General features: G+C 43.0%; 1 protein-coding gene across 3 annotated transcripts; it reads right to left on the reverse strand.

Annotated features, from left to right (window-relative positions):
* Positions 1 to 5,868: 5,868 nt before the first annotated feature.
* LOC135388778 (uncharacterized) lies at positions 5,869 to 14,054 on the reverse strand. Of its 3 annotated transcripts, XR_010421510.1 has the most exons (9): positions 12,030 to 14,054; positions 11,521 to 11,689; positions 6,901 to 11,432; positions 6,821 to 6,844; positions 6,736 to 6,765; positions 6,653 to 6,679; positions 6,568 to 6,594; positions 6,479 to 6,502; positions 5,869 to 6,184 (listed from the first exon to the last, which is right to left on the reverse strand). XR_010421510.1 is itself a non-coding variant. In XM_064618570.1 (8 exons), exons 2-8 carry the CDS (start codon positions 7,007 to 7,009, stop codon positions 6,090 to 6,092), a joined length of 336 nt encoding a protein of 111 aa, XP_064474640.1. In that variant the 5' UTR covers positions 7,010 to 11,689; positions 12,030 to 14,054; the 3' UTR covers positions 5,869 to 6,089. The 3 variants fall into 3 exon arrangements, 1 of the variants encoding a protein (XP_064474640.1); XR_010421509.1 differs by having other exon boundaries at positions 6,901 to 11,689; positions 12,020 to 14,054; XM_064618570.1 differs by having other exon boundaries at positions 6,901 to 11,689.
* Between the last annotated feature and the right edge of the window lie 2,728 nt (positions 14,055 to 16,782).

The following is a 16,782-nucleotide window of genomic DNA, read 5'->3' on the forward strand; positions in this document are numbered from 1 at the left end:
ATTGTTTTTATTATTGTATGTGAACACCAATAATAATAATAATGGTACCGTGCTGCTACACGTAAGGTTTGCCTGTCTATATTATGGCGACATGCTGCACGCTCCGCAGGGTAGGACTGGATAATTTCGACCACGTGGGGTTCTTTTGACGTGCACAGGAAATCTCCAACACACGGTGCTGGAAGCAATGTTTACCTCCCCCCCATTGCTCCCGTCCTCGGCCGGGTTTGAACCAGCGATCTTGAGCTCAGCAATCCAACATACGTAAAGGATGTAACTGCTTCGAGAATGTCATTGTTAATGGTGCATAAGGGGTGGGACAATGAAGTGCGTGAGCGAGGGAATCTTATACAGGGTGTCCCAGAAAACGTGTCATTGAATTATAATAAAAAAACTACGCCACCTAGAATCATGCGGTCAACGGCATTTGCTCTTATTAGGTTTTTGCCACCTTGTAAAGTTAATGTCATGTACCCCAAGTTTAATTATGCAAATATTTGCGAAGTGAACTCAGAAATTTGCCAAGGGAAGGTCACTTTTTTACCCCACCAATATGAAGAGCGTGCCGAATTCACTCAAATTCATGATAATTGACAGTGATATTCACGAGCTATCCCATCGGAAAAAATAGCCGAATATCATGCTTTTCGGAGCGCCGGACCATAACGCGCGATGTCTTTCTGAGCGCAATCGCTCCCAGTCCGACGAAAGAAGGTTCCGAAGCCAGCCCACAGAGTGATAGTAGAAAAAGTAACAGCTCTTAAAATTGGGAGAGGGAAAGCATTATCCCAGCGAAAGTCGGACGTGATAAGCCATGCCTGCGTTATCTCTTTCTGCGATGCCGGGGTGGGCTGGGTTTCCAACCTCCTTTCGTCGGACTGACACAGATTGCGCTGAAAAATTCATCGTGCGCTATTCTGTGCGACCTCCGTAGAGCATGATGTTCGGCTATTTTTTCCGACGGGATAGCTCCTGAATATCCCTGTCAATTATCATTAATTTGAGTAAATTAGACACGCTCTTCACATTGGTGGGGTAAAAAAGTGACCTTTACTAGGCAGATTTTTATTTATTTTATTCATTTATTTATTTATTACCATCAGAACGATGGGGGAGCCGAGACAAAAAGCTGGAGGCTTGAGAAACGTCTCGGCCCCCTTACAATCAGGGCAACTGGACAAGACATGCAACACTTATACAAACTCCAAAGAAAAAAAAACGATCAAGACATAATTTTCAAATTCACGCTTACCACAATTGAAGGATGTTTACAGTAACACCGCAGTTAAAACAATACAATAATTACTGATATCAAAAGAACATGCTATATGCAACAGATAAGCAATCAGGGTTGCAGATGCAACGCGTGCAGTTCGGAGTAAATATGCAATTAGAACAGCTTAATATCAGTTTCAAGGGTAATGTTTTCAGCTCTCTGAAGGACACGCTACAGATGTCAATACAATGTAGATGAAGGGCATTCAAAAGACGAGGATCTGTTACCTGTAATCTCTGTAGTCCATAACCTGAACGTGAGAACGGCACATAGTAGATGTCCGAGTTACGAAAGGCGTAAGATTTCTTATTTTTTGTGACTTGTGATAGGGTGGCCAAGTCGTTTTGGTTCCTCATGGAGTGTTTATATGAAAGAGCAAGGCGATACGTATATTGTTGAAAGATCGATAGGATATGGTGTTTGCGAAAAAGGGGCTTTGTTGTAATGTCACGTGGGGCTCCTTCGATGATACGGATGGCCCTCTTTTGCAGAGTGTGAAGACGTTGAAGAGACGTCTTAGATGCTGATCCCCATACGAGGTTGCAATAACTTAGTCTGGATTAGTCTGGAATAACGAAAGCTGGAGCCGGGGTAGAGGTACGAAGTTGCAATCAACGGGTTTCGTGTCATTGTATCGCCCGCTACAACGTTCTCATTAGTTTTTTTGGCTCAAATCTTTATAATTAAAAAAACTGACTAACTGATTTCACAAATTAGTTAATTACAAAATACAAAATAGTTTGAGCTTCCGCACACCACTGGTAACGCTATGCAGTCCGTCTTTTTGGTGTGCGATGAACCATTCTATTTTTAAACTTTGGCTCATTTTTCGTGAAACACCCTGTATATACTGTGCACACCTCGAAATTTCAGAATATGATAATTGATCCCGTGAAAGTAGGGTAGCTTGAACGACTCACGCTTACCCCTCATAGCACCAGTATAATTCATTGAGACGTACCGCAAAGTGGTAGATATGCTATCTCATAAAATTTATGTATTCGATTGCTTGAGCTCTCTCTACTCTTACGTCACAATTTTCTTCCCAATTGCAGTCAGAGTTTTTCTAGAAAATTTAAAAATTGAAAAACTACGGGTAACACTGTGCCGAAGTTGCCACGCACCTCGCATTGCTCCTCAACTACGGTGGCGAAACAACATTGCACGCGCGCAACACTGGGCCTCAAACGGAAATAAGTCGGCTCCGTGACGGCTACGTGCCGATCAGGAGCAGCAAAGCATTCTCGGGAACATATATCATTGTTGCCTGACGAATTGGGGATGATTTTCCATGTTCATAACGTGTTGCGCTAGGTGTACAAGCAAGAAACAGTTAAGGGGACTATCGCATCGGGGGACGTATGTATGAGACCGATACGGTAATGTTCGTCACCTCTTCACAGTCAACTTGGCCAAGTTTTTATTCCGAAAACTGTTTACATATTAAATAAACGAGTTTTAAAGATTCGCACTCCCTCTGCAGCTAAAACCATGATGACATAAGCCAGGCACACGAAAGGAACGCAGCGCAGGTGATTATCTCCGAGGTCGTCTGCTTGGCGTTCGCATCGCAGTATCCTAAGTGAAAAGTCATCGGTAAATACGCCGACTTTCGCTTACCGCTGAGAGTTCTGACATTACCATCTTGCGTGGAACATTGTGTTGCGCTCCTGGCTGTACGAGCACGTTCCACGCTAACCAGAAATAGCATTCCACAAGCCAGTCACACTCTCCAGGACCAGCAGACGCCGTCCCCTCGTATTTCCGCTCCCCCGCCCGCCTGTCGGTAGGCCGGTTGCCAAGGCTACCAAGGTCCCTCCCGCCGTTCTTTGATTGGTCTTGTCCGTGCCAAAGGGCGCTCACTGATTGGCCTTGTCCATGTGACGTTTCCAGAGAGGGAATTCCGGAATGCTCTCAATAGTCTGCTCTTGACATGCGCTACATCAAACTGCACAGGAACAGCGCAATCAATTCGCGTCGGATTTTCGGCGTTATAGACCTCAACCGAAGAAACGTCAACGTGACGTACTCATGACGTTTGCAGACAAAGCGAAACAGAGACAGCACGGACGGAGAACACCGCTGTTTCACAAAGCCGTATTCCTTCACGAAGGCTTGGTTCGCTTCTTTGTATTAATGCTACACAAAAATGAGGTCACGTTTTTAGTCACTTTGGTGTCTTCATTCGCGTTCCCAGTCCATCCCGGAAAGAACAGAAGGCTCCACCCAAGGGTTGGTTGCATCATCTCGAAAGTCAATGTCGTAATCCTGTGCGGAATGTGGTTTCTTATTACGACTTCCTTCACGCTCGCTTTGTATAGAGACACCACGCGCACTCCGAGGGAAACTCGTGCCCCGGTAGCCATCTTTAGAAAGCGCTACAGAAAACATGGGGCTACCGGAACAATGGAGCAGAACAAGGCCATACAACTAATAATATTGCTGACAGACGCGACGTAACACACACAAGACGAGACAGACGATTTCTTTAGAGGCCTTTCGAGATCGAGACGAGACGAGAACATTCTGTGTGTTACGTTGCGTCTCTCAGTAATTTGTACCAACCTGCCCGGTCTTTGTTACAACTATGTTTGTTACAAACTTTGTTACAAATATGTAAGGAATTGCATAAAAACCTAACAGTATGAAAAGCTATATTTAAACGTAGGAAGGGAGTTGCCTCAGGACAGAAGCCGCCGATATTTCGAACAGAGACTGTTCTTCTTCTGGGCCCAGAAGAAGAACAGTCTCTGTTCGAAATATCGGCGGCTTCTGTCCTGAGGCAACTCCCTTCCTACATTCTACCGGTTCGCTGGATTTCTACCCATCTATATTTAAACGTGGTTTTCTTGTGACTTGTTGATTTTCTTTTTTCTGTAGTAGTTCCAGTCTACAAGTTGGCGGCGCTGTTGTACCATCTGACGTCATTTGTTTGTAAACAGGGATAGGTCTATTGTCAGTGATGAACGCGGAGTAAAACGGCACTATAGTTTTCGGAATCGATCGGGACGGATGCGATAGACCCTTTAAACTACGCCGTCAACTTAAGCTACATGTCTGCTGCTTTGCGATACCTTTAAGTGCAGATGTTCGGCCCCATCTCATCATCGTATCTCTATTTGTGTGTGTGTGTATGTGTTCGGCGTACTGATACCATGCCACTTCTTTTGGCTGGCACCGCGAAAGTAAAATATTACGTTTCGAAATCTGGAATGAGCTAGAAACCCCACCCTGTTACCTACACTGTGGCCGTAGCGCTCCGACTTTTTCTCCTCGCCGCTCTGGCTGGTTGCGTCTGCAACTTACGTTCTGCAACAATGCAAAAGACTGGAAAACTGTGACACTTTAATTAGGTCGTCGTTCTAATTAAGGACATTGAAACTGGACTTGTAAACCATGCATGTACCTCTCTCGAGCTCCTTTAATTAAGAGGCACCGGAGTCAACATTCTCGAGCCTTGTATTAATTACCAATGCACGCATTCGTAGCTGGAGAAAATATCGGAACTGATTCTGTAGACATGCTGTAATTTCGCTCGAAGCGGGGCAGTTAACGGGAACAGCAGGTGTATCTCAGCGTTCATGCCGGTAACTGACCCTGTGTGTCGATTTATCGGTAAATATGTCCCCTCTCTCCAAGGTCGAAAATAAAGTTGTTGTTGTTGTTCGGTAAATATGCTCGATATCTACATTTCCCCTAAAGATCGCTAACTGTCGCACTGTGAAAACGCATCATCCGTGGCGGAGGGCACCACAGGGGAGTATGGAGAAGGTGCTCTTGGAAAACTGAAACAAGATATAGTTTGGTACAGTTAGGAAAATTGCTACGAGGGACAGGGGATATCAAGCAACATTTCTACATTGGATTCTTCTTGTTCGGGTAGTGGGCCGCACCTCATGTGGAAAATTTCCCCAATCATCTGTTGTTTATCTGTTACTGTTTGGAAGAAAGCTACCACGTCTAGTCCGGTTCATCCGTGTTTTGCCGTCAATACACAAAACCAAGGGTCAATAACGAGTATCGGTGAGATACGAAGAGATTCCTATTACCATTTCAATTGGGCTGATCTCGTGCTAACACATTTGTTGTTGAAGCGGAATGTTATGGGTACCTGACCTCCGCATGACCTTAGCATATATATATGAGAGATATGACGATCTGTATTCTAATCTCCAAATGCTAATATCTATAACGGGAAGAAAACAGCGCAAGGCAAACGAGGACAGAGGGAAACGATACAAGTAGTAGAAGGGGAAAGATACTGCTAACCAAAGATACTGGTGACCATCGGTACCCTCCGCTCCAGAGAGGAAGGTATTTGGAGCAAGATACTTTGCGCCAAGGAGGAGCGCGCGCCAAGACCGCCCCGCGCGTTTCGCGGCCGCGCATCGCGTAGAGAGGGGTTTCCTTCTCGCGTTTGAACATGCATCAACATGCAAAATACATCTTATTCCCTTTCCACATCTTTTCTTACATCCCCGAGCGGGGAGTTTTCCTACCGTACTTAACATAGCATACTTCCCTCCTGAAGACATGCAAGCAATAGACATACACATTTGTACAAGTGAAATATTTTATTAATGCCAATTAAAACCAATGGTACTTAGTAATGACAATTAAAGCCAATAGTACTGGGGATTACCAATTGTGTTGCCAATCTGCGTGAAGGAGAAAACCCCAGCGGAAAAACCTTCACACCTGAAACAGAAGAAACATACAAGACAGTACACACTTTCTACAACAGAAAAATATTTTTTATTACATATTTAATAAATGTAATAATGATTCAATTCAACCTTCATGAATTACACCCCTAAGGGCGTTCGGATCTGAAACATAACATAAATTCAGCATTCGTCACATTGCTTACCCAACCAGATGACTCACTGCAGCAGTAGCAGCGATGATCTGAAAGAGAACCTAATATTAAGAACAACATCCACATTTCCATTCACTTATACATACGCTGCATAGGGGGGCCAGGGTAATCCGAAAACAAATACAACAGCTATTAATATCATCTACATAAAATGATATGCCATTGGAACTCTATATCCTGAAAGAGAACGTTCACTAATACATACACCGCATTGAGGGGGCGGGGTAGTCTGAAAACAAAGGCAACTATTACTATCATCTACATAAAAATGATATGACAATAGACCTAAATAATTCTGAAAGAGAACATTCACTAATACATACACTGCATTGGGTGGACATAGTAATCTGAAAACAAAGACAACAACTATTAATATCAAGCATGGTAACGAGACCTATAACTATATACTCACTGTCCGGTGGTGGTACCCGGTGACCGTCTAAAAGATATTTGCGGTTAAGATCAAACATAGAAACGGGGTCCATAACTATACTCACTTTCCAGTGGTGGTACCCGGTGATTATCTAAAAAGATATTCGCTATTAAGATCAACTAATCAAAGTCATATGCTGGTACATACTTTCATTCGCTACCACACAAACTGATTCATCTGAAATGAAACTCATATATTAACATGAAATCTATGAAATGCCGCTAATACATACAGCTTGGTGGTGGTGACTCAGGCGCTGAAAAGAACGGAACTTTAGATACTTCTTGCTTTTCATATTCGCCATTTCCTTACCGTCTTCGAAGTAGAAGACCGGGCTCGATGTGAATACTGAGAAAGATAACATCTTAAGAAAATGAACTTGAGGAGAAAAAACACCAAAACTCACCATTATCATCATCATCTTCAAAACAAGAGAAAACTGAGCAAGACAACTTTCGTAAGAAACCTAACTTTAAGGTAAAAACCATCAAAACTTACCACCATCGTTGGCCATGTTCCTTCGAAGTGATGCTCTAGGAACCAAATCTTCGTTTTTTAAAGCTGACGCATCCTCATTATCATATCACATCGTCTCCTACTTTGTATAAATGACTTTTAGCAACAAGGGGGTGGGCTGGAGAAATCCGCATGTAGCAAAAGTCTCTGTAGTAAACAACCAATTGCAAACTAAGGAAAAATGCAACCAATAGGGAAAGTATGCACATCCTTTCCATCAGATTCCTTTTCAACATCCCCCTCACCGTCGACGATGTGCGCAGAAGTGCTCCGCGGTCTCGGAGGACGATTGTATGTATAGAAAGTTTTCCCGTTTTTCCCCTCTCTAAAAAATGTGATTCTTTGTTCAGATTTTGATTGCCTTCTGACGGGGGATCGTCCTCTTGTGAAGACATTGAAGCCCCCACCCAGAACTTTCTTTATACAATATGATGACCATAGGATTGTGGTCATCGAATCCATCTCAATGGCTAGACAATAACATCCGACCTTATCTCGGTTGCCATCCAAGCTCGGATCAACCATGAAGCCCAGTGAACGATTTGCTTTGACGGTACAATGGCTGATGTACAAGGATTTGATGAAATTAAACTCCTATCTGGAACTGCAATGGGCCAGAGGCTGATTTTCGTCTCATTATGCAAATTCTCCCGTTTCCGATGTGGACGAAACGAGGAAAGATTAGTCGGAGGCTCCAACGCTTCGTCGCCATCAAGTGTGACTTGTTGCGACGGTATCGTCAGGGTGACAATATCTCTCCAGCCATACTTAATGCCGAACTCAAGCGACCAGTAATTCGAAACTTTTACATCCAACACTCGGAATACATCGTGCGTCGCAAGAAAGATGGTTGTCGCAAGGTGTCGAGTCTGGAGGACTATCTTAAAGAGGTCTGTACATTGAAGAAATAAAATGAGACATTTTTTTTTAAATGAGGTATTCCTCTTCAATCATTTTTATTATCTTGAGGTCATTGTGTACAAGGTCATTGTGTACAAGGTTATTGTCAAACAAGGACACAATGCTCTTGAGTTGGTAATTCTTACAAAGGCGGGAAGCAAAGAAACAAACAAAAAGTCCACAGTGTGAGCTGTAAATGCTTTGAATGCATTTCTCATAATACTGATCAACAGGCAGATTTAGCAGCTCTTCTTCATCCGTGGTAGATCAAAGCTGTCCACATAGACGTACTTGTCATGTCTCTCATGTACAATAGCCAGTGTTCTCCGGGACCGTCGTGTGGGTGTGTATTGATAACTATAAACCCTTCTGTCGTTAAACTTGGTACCATATCAATTGCAAAGGTCCCGCGATACATATTCAAAGTTTCATGGTTCAGAGAAAACAATAATTCCAGATCAAACACATTCATACTTAGTCCACTCGAACAACAAGATCACCATCGACTGATAAAATCTTGGGTGCTTCACTAATAAGTATAACGACACTGCGCAAGGTAATGGCTTAGCAAACTTCATTTCTATCCTGCAATTGCCCTTGCGCAATGGATTAAGGTAGGAACCAAAACTTTCGTCAGCACTCAAGTTCCAATGCATGATAAAGGAATTTGTTTTATATTTTTCATAACTTAACTCAACATGTTTTTCATTCAGTTGATACAAGAATTCATATATACACAATGACGTCCATAGGACGTCCTATGGATATCTGTTTGGGAATACAGGATATCCATGGGATGTCCAAACATATCCGGCGGACATCCATGGGACATCCCGTTGTCTGCAAAAAGACGTCCTATGACCTTTCCTGGGGACATCCCGTGGGACAAGTCTGGGATATGATCAGGCTTTGATCGGATATGCCATACCGTGCCTTCACGGTATCCGATATGCTTTAAGACTAGCTGAAGCAAATAATTTTCACGTGATCAGAGCAGTTTAAATGCTTTCATGGCTTCTTTATTTCAAGGAACTTCAAGTGATGTATAGCTACACAATGTTAAATATTACACAATATGCATAAAAAGAAAATGACATTTGACTTGGATGATAACAAAGCAGATAAGTGCTCAATGCATGAACGCATAAAAGCTCTAGAAATTACATCACATCAACATCTAAAGCTGCTGAGAGGTGAAATCAATTTGTAGTCTGCATATTGCAGTGACGAGCAGAAACTGTGTTCTCAGTCATTAAGTCCACAAGGGGTGCTTTGGAATTAATGGTGGCTGGATGGCTTACAGGGTCAGACCACACTTTGCCTTGTATACAGGGAAAAGCTGAACGATTCTTGCGCCAGCAGTTAGAAGTATCCATAACTCTAAACAAATAGTCGATATGCTTATTTGGACCGAAAACGGCATCCCTCTATCTAGAAAAGGCTCTGTAAATGTACACATGACATATGGAACTAAAGGATCATCACCTTGGTGCTGTTATTTAACGTCATTACATCAATGGGCTGAAGCACCATTCAGCATAAATGAGTAAATAATGTCATCGCATTAATGCGCTGTAGCACCTAGCAAACACCGTCATCACATAATTCGTTCGAAGCACCTCCTAGCAAAAATGAGCAAACACCACAAAGCCACTTCCGTGCAGTACACATCAGATTCATGTAGAAATTCGTCATTTCAGTCGAGATAAGTTGTACTACGAGCCTTCAAAAGTGCCTTCCACCTTTGTCATCTGAGCAAAACCATTTTTCACAATCCCTGATACAGATATTTGAGTCTTCTTTAACTGACCCAATGAACATTATTTGGCTACAATAATATGCACAAAAATACCAATCACTTCAAAGAGAACCTTATTTACTCCCTGCTGGACAGCGTGGTCTCGTAACAAACGACCCGAACAAGAAACACGTATCACGAGTCCGATATGAGAATGCGAGCCAAGTGCAGTCTTTACAAAACACATAGATGAATAAAATGAATAACGTCATCTATATGGCACTTCACACTTCATTATTCTGTAGTCTACTCTACAGTTGGCCTCGGCCAAGACGAAGTGTAAGCAGCCCAGTTTGGGAGTTCAAGATAACACTACAAGAGCTGCAATGGGAGCTCTAAAATATAGCATGGAATTTCAAACATTCTGAGCAGGAAGAGGAAGAAGTGTTCCCACCTTGATTTTTTTTCGTTTCTTTGTTCATCAAGGTCAAACCAGGGAAAAGAAAGATAAACCAAGAGGCGGGGATACTTCTTCCCTGCAACAATCAAGCTGCCTGCTTTTGCAACAATCAAGTCGGCAGGACTGAAGCATCACTTTTACTTTTTTCGACCGTTTCTGCTAATACTGCGCATAGGTTTTGCTGGGTCTGCGGTCATCCGGAGGGCACTTCATATTTCTGTTAAAAAATAGGGGTGCAGTGCTTGGCAATTTTCCTAATTTGATTAAAAACATAAATTTCCGTCAATTAAAAATCCCGTCAGCAAAGCCAAAGTGTCGGCAAAAGTTGCCAGAGGGTAATTGCAAAAAATCCCACAATCCTATACGGCGTGTACGTCTACGGTTAGAATTTATCACGATAGGTGAAACATCCTGTATGTGCGGCCTTCTACGTTGCAAGGTTATATCTGGCTCTATTGTTGTCACCTTCCAATACACACGAACACAAAGACAACTCGAACAATATTCGAGTTGTCTTTATGTATTATTATTATTCACAATCAAGCTTATTGCCCTCACCAAAAAGTTAGTAACTACAGTCAAACTCCTTTACAACGAAACCCAGGGGACAGCAAAACAAATTTGCAGTAAAGGTATTCTAGTTAAAAAGGATGTCCATTATTGGACCTATAGGGCTCCAGCGGGACCGCAAAAAAATTTGCTGTAGTGGTATTTTCGTTAAAAAGGTGTTATCTGTAAAGGAGTTTGACTGCATTTGTCACAATTATGGTCTGCTCCCGAGCTCTCTACACAGAATAAATTTTAACATGATCCCACCTTCTGTTTCATCAGCTGAATTTTTTTGTCCAACATTATACATGGAAAACCCATTGATATTGTCGATGTGTATTGCATGGAGATGACAATGGCATAACACTTTTCATTTTGAAGGCAACACCTGCATAGCCCTCAGTCTGCAGCCAAATATACAGAGGAAATAAATGTTTATCTACCACACTCTCAGAGAACGCACTTTTTTTTCTCTCGTGAAATCTACAGTCAAAGCTAGGCCTGAATAGTTTCGCACGGATCGGTCCAGCTGTCGCTGCTGTTCTGTGTAGTACTCCGAGCCCTTATCTTTTGTCGACGTCCTGTCATGAGGTTCTTTGGCGTGCCTCAGCCAGGACTTTATGTGATGCTCTGCTTTACTGCGGGTCACGTCCTTGAACAGCCGGTTTGACATTACAGTGCCTATAATTAAAAACGTGACTTGGCTTCAGAAACACAGGTGACAAGTCAGATATACAGAATATGCAAACACAAGTATTTTAATACTTACTGCAGCATGAATGCGAAGGTGTGGGAAAATGCTTATTACTGAGAACAAATTGTTCAGCACCATGACGTCCTGTCATGAGGTTCTTTGGCATGCCTCAGCCAGGACTTTATGTGATGCTCTGCTTTACTGCGGGTCACGTCCTTGAACAGCCGGTTTGACATTACAGTGCCTATAATTAAAAACGTGACTTGGCTTCAGAAACACAGGTGACAAGTCAGATATACAGAATATGCAAACACAAGTATTTTAATACTTACTGCAGCATGAATGCGAAGGTGTGGGAAAATGCTTATTACTGACAACAAATTGTTCAGCACCATAGCTGCACATGCATTCCTTATAGCAAAGTGGGACGGACTAAGTACTGTTCTTGTAGCCAGCACTGTAGTTAAAACTTACCATATCACTATTCGAGTCCAACTTAGACACATCGCAGTAAACCATGATGAGGGAGTTCACGAAAATGAATAGGACTGCATAAGAACTTATGGAATCTTACCAGAACTTACATCACAGCATAACAGGTCACAGAACTTCATCTTCCCCTTGCCTCACTGCGAGCTGGAGGAGGTTGCTACTTTGTCCTTCATGAGCGCTCGTAAAATTCTCAGTTTCTCAGGTGAAACTGATTAGCAGGCCACGTCACTCATCTTTTCACGTAAATATAGGACCTCGAAGAGCAATTTTTTTCGCACCAGTCGCCGCTGCCCGACGAAATGAACTTCTGTTGGAGAAATGTTCAAAGTCAAATTTGCTCCTCGCTCAAGTCTATTATCACGAAGTTGGAACACCAGCTTGCCTTTCTGGTATCCTCAAATGTTAAAAGCTTCGGTTCTTCAGTAGAAAATTCTACGGTGAGAGTGAAGAAACCCATCAGCCATCTCACACTTTTATCGACAACAAATAAGTATAGAGAAGCTGAACAGACTAGTCACTTCTTTAGGCAATAGAACAGCCTATGCCCGAACCACCCTAGAAGCAAACCTCGGTAACATCAGCGTTGGGAGATAACGAAATTAATGGCATTGTAAGTACAGTTAAATACCTTGATGTCGAAAACGTTGTGCTTCATTTGAGGAACACACAATGTTGAAATTTGTCAGCCTTAGTCAGGCTAGCATTTCCTTTTGAGACACAGTACTAAACAAGTCATACCTGAATATGCTATGTTTCTTGCTCACACTGTTAGAAGCAGCGAAAAAGCTATAATTACTCTGTCCTGTGCGTCCTGGGTATGTTCTGAAATATTTGAGAGCGCACTCGCAACTTGATGTTATGTATCAGAATCTTCACCGTGCTCACTGTTCGCGCAGTAGTGCTAGCAAAGTCTGAGATGTCGAGCAAGCTGACGAAGGAGCGCGTTGAACAGCTGCTTTTCACACGTCAGTGGAAAATGCCATCGACCTTGTAATTTTGTCAACACAAAACACAATGGGATCTGCACTACACGAACGCATGCACATAAGCACAAACGAAACAGCTCAGCTTTCTATTTCACAACACAAATACAAACATTCGTAAACAATCCTTCCTGACTTATTACCTTCACACTTTTCACTCACCCATTGTGAAACTCGGACACACGTACAGGCGTGAACACCATAAACGGACACTGCAACGAACGCCACAAAACAAATAACGGATTGGATTGGATCGGCCTTTTGTGCCCTGCGTTGACCGCTCGGGGTACCGACCATGGTTGCTGACTTTCTAATTCTTTTATGACGGAGCCAGCGAGCGCGGCAGTGTATTGCTGGATTCGGATGCGTGTGCGCGCGTCATATGCGTTTGTTTTTTAGTGGTGGAAGGGGCGTCAGCGACACAAGTGAACACCACTTTGTGACCACGCAGATGCACACACATCCTCACACATCGTGTTGATTTGCAAATCGTCGAAGAAATGAGGTCGCGGAGTTGCGTTTTCATTGTAAAGAGTAGCGATTCAGGCGCCGTTTCAAATTTATGTCGCAGGCCACATTGCAAGGGATACAGAAAATATTGGATGTAAAAAATTTAATAAACCAGGATCTAGACCGCGCTTAGCGCGTAGGTCCTGGCCGCACTGCCAGGCAGCGCTCGTCATGGGGTCATTCACATTGATGGGGCAAGTTGTTGTGCAGTATATTCAAAGGGGGATATATATATATATATATTATATATTGAGTGGTATAATCAAAGGGTAATAAAGTACAGTACAACGTTTTGGGACTGCCCTTTACATACAGTGGACTTTTTCAGTAAGCGTGTCTAACTGCAGATATATGTCGTTTTTTTCTGCTTCAGCCACAGCGTATTTTCAGGCGATCAGATACACACTTATGCGATTTTATTGGTAACCACAGTCCCGAAATTTCACCTGCTCAGGAAGCCAAATGACGAAGGACAAAAATTATCCCGGCTAGACGCCTATGGGATATTCCGAGTCTTGTCCTGCTGAAACATGCGTGGGATATCCCCACAAAGTTTCAGCGGGACATTCTTATTTTTGGGACCTGATGGGAACGCCAGGACATCCGAGGGACCTTGTGTGTTGTCTGGGTTGCTCTAGCCAGATCATTTTCCCAGTCATAGGACAGTTGTTTCCTGTATCCATCAACTGATAGTGTTACAGAACTAACGTTGAAATGCTCTAAACAAAAGGGGCTCGATTTGTAATCACCCTGATAAGCCTCGGTGCGAACTAGACATACAGTAAGTTGATCAGGTATTCTATCTGGGAATAAGTTTTCAAAGATTGCATCATGAAGGCCCGGCGAAAGCGAGTGAACTTTGCTTTCTAGTCCACGCATGATGTATCATGCCGGGGATGATCTAAGGGTTTTCTGGTGTGCAATAAAACTTGAGTTGCTAACTTTGACTTTGCGTGCTACAAGTGCCGCGCTGTGGATTTTCAATTGACGCTTATGAGTTTCATTGGTGCCAGTTAGCAATCTAAAGCTATCCATATTATGTAGAGCAGTCACTCGAACCCCCACACCAGTTAACAAAAGCCTCCCTTGGTTTGTGAGGTTGGTGTTAACTTTCTTAAAAATTTCAAATAGTTTCCCCCCACTTGTCCTAGCAATGCGCAACTTTGCATCCCGAGCGAGTGGATCATTTGCTGCATGCTCTCCTGTGTCATATGTATACATTGCACAATCATCTAATGTCTTCTGCAGATGAGTATTCGTATGAAGTAGGGTATCAATCATACATCGATAGGAGTTCAAACAGTTACTGCTCGCAAGACGTTGATTCAAGTGAATGGTTACATATTTAAATAAAGCGGCACCAAAGTTGTTGACTGGGAATAGAGTGTCCTCAGTGATACCGTCTGCTCTTCGAGTAATTGGTTCACTCCCATCCGACCTCAATATCTGCATAGTTATATTAAAATAAAGTGATGATAAATCGAGATACCAGTCTGAGAAATTTGTAATGTTCCATTCTATCGTCGATTCTCCTCCGCTGATTGTAGAAACAGGATAATAAACTTGCGTCTCGCATGATTCTATTGAAACTTGGGTAGGAGGTATGTTGGATAACTCACACCCCCCTTCAAAGCCAGCTGGGACTGTGCGTGTACAAGGTTGACCTGCGACATCTTTGCAAATGAAAGGGCACAATGCTTTCCTCATAGCTTTATTTGTTAGCATCTTACCTGAGCAAAGAGACTTTTTTTTCTTCCAACCCCCTTACCTTTTGACATTGCCCTCACAACCCAACCCTACCTGGGTCACCTGTTTTCCGGAATGCGACGCCCAATCGCGATTCGAAGCATTGTCCACCTCACTTTCTACACGTGAAAGGGCAACCCATTGTCGCGACTTCTAACCCCTCTTGGGCGCCAACCCACACCCGTTTTCGGAGTGCGACTCTTTTCCATGCAAAAACCTTTTCTTTATAAGGAAGCAACATCAATGTGTGAAAAAAGTGTCTTCTTTATTTCATGGTTATACAGAGGATTAATCGAAAATGTCTCTTCTCTTCCTCTTTTTCCTTCGATGTCCACTGCCAGCAATGTCCTTCAAAATCTGTGTCCCTAATTCATTTGAGCTTGTTCTCAGTGCTTGCTTGATGTTTTGCCCTTCAGATAACTTTTTCGCCAAATTTTTCGCTGCGCTCATCGCAGTACGGGCTATGTAAGGCTTTGCACGATGCAAAAGTGACAATGCTAGCTTACGCAAAGAACTAAAGAAGCCATTCCCAGTTTGAAACAGTGGTCCTTACAAGATCACCAAGTCGTGATCCATAATGGATCTCTGGCACTTCTTTAAGATACACTTTTGAAGTGTAGAACTAGAGCTGTATGACTTGGTCCTCTAAAATGAAGTGGACGACCTGTCTCATCATACAACTTAATCGAAATTGACGTGATTTCGTTCTGTAACAGCTACAAATATTGCACGTTATGAAAGCTGTAATGAATCTGGGGATCATCTTTATGTAAATATGGGACGAGTTTCAAAATGGGAAACTTTTTTGCACCTATATGAGATGATTCGATAATGGCACAATAAATCATGAAATTATGAAACAGTGGTTTAAGATTGAGTGGTGTGGTTCCGGTGGGGCTGTTTTCAATAGACTGAATTGGTGCGTAACCCAACATATTACCACGGTCCCTTGATAGCTTTCTGGTCATGCAGCTCCGTCAAAAAGTTGGCCTAGGGACCACGGGAGCCGCGTGGTGGCGCCGTGATCGGAACGCGGTAGAATCTCTCGCTCGGGCCAGTCATGCGAACGGCAGATGCAATGTTGTTTTTGCGTTTTTCCAGACATCCTACGAGAAAATTATTTGTTGCAATGGTTTTCTGCTACGTTGCAGCAACTATAATCGAATAATCGTTTTCTGTTCGGCATTATTTTATGCGTAAAGCTGCTGCCGACCACTTCGAGTGGCACGGATGTATTGTCGCGAGTCTCCTATCTTCAAACCCTCAACCGGAGATTCTAGCGCAGTTTATGTGCATAGGGCACGGTGGTAAGGTGATCTGTACTTTACTTAGTGGGTACAGTACATTTTACAGTTAATTGCGGACAGTTGCGGCGCCCATGACGGCGTACTAATTGACGCGATCGGCCGATCGTAAACATACCAGTCCTTTCACGAGGTACCAGATGAGTTACTCTCAATTGTTGCCACAAAGCTGATGAAGACAAAAGTATAGCGTCTAAAAAGATCCCGACTGACAGACATGTCACGAAATTTAACCGCTGTGCCCTTGTCCCGTCATCTCTTGTTTTAGTCATCTATCGTCTGGACCTCATTTCTTTTATGAG

This window comes from Ornithodoros turicata, chromosome 3, assembly GCF_037126465.1.
Source record: "Ornithodoros turicata isolate Travis chromosome 3, ASM3712646v1, whole genome shotgun sequence".
NCBI classification, from domain to species: Eukaryota; Metazoa; Arthropoda; class Arachnida; order Ixodida; family Argasidae; genus Ornithodoros; species Ornithodoros turicata.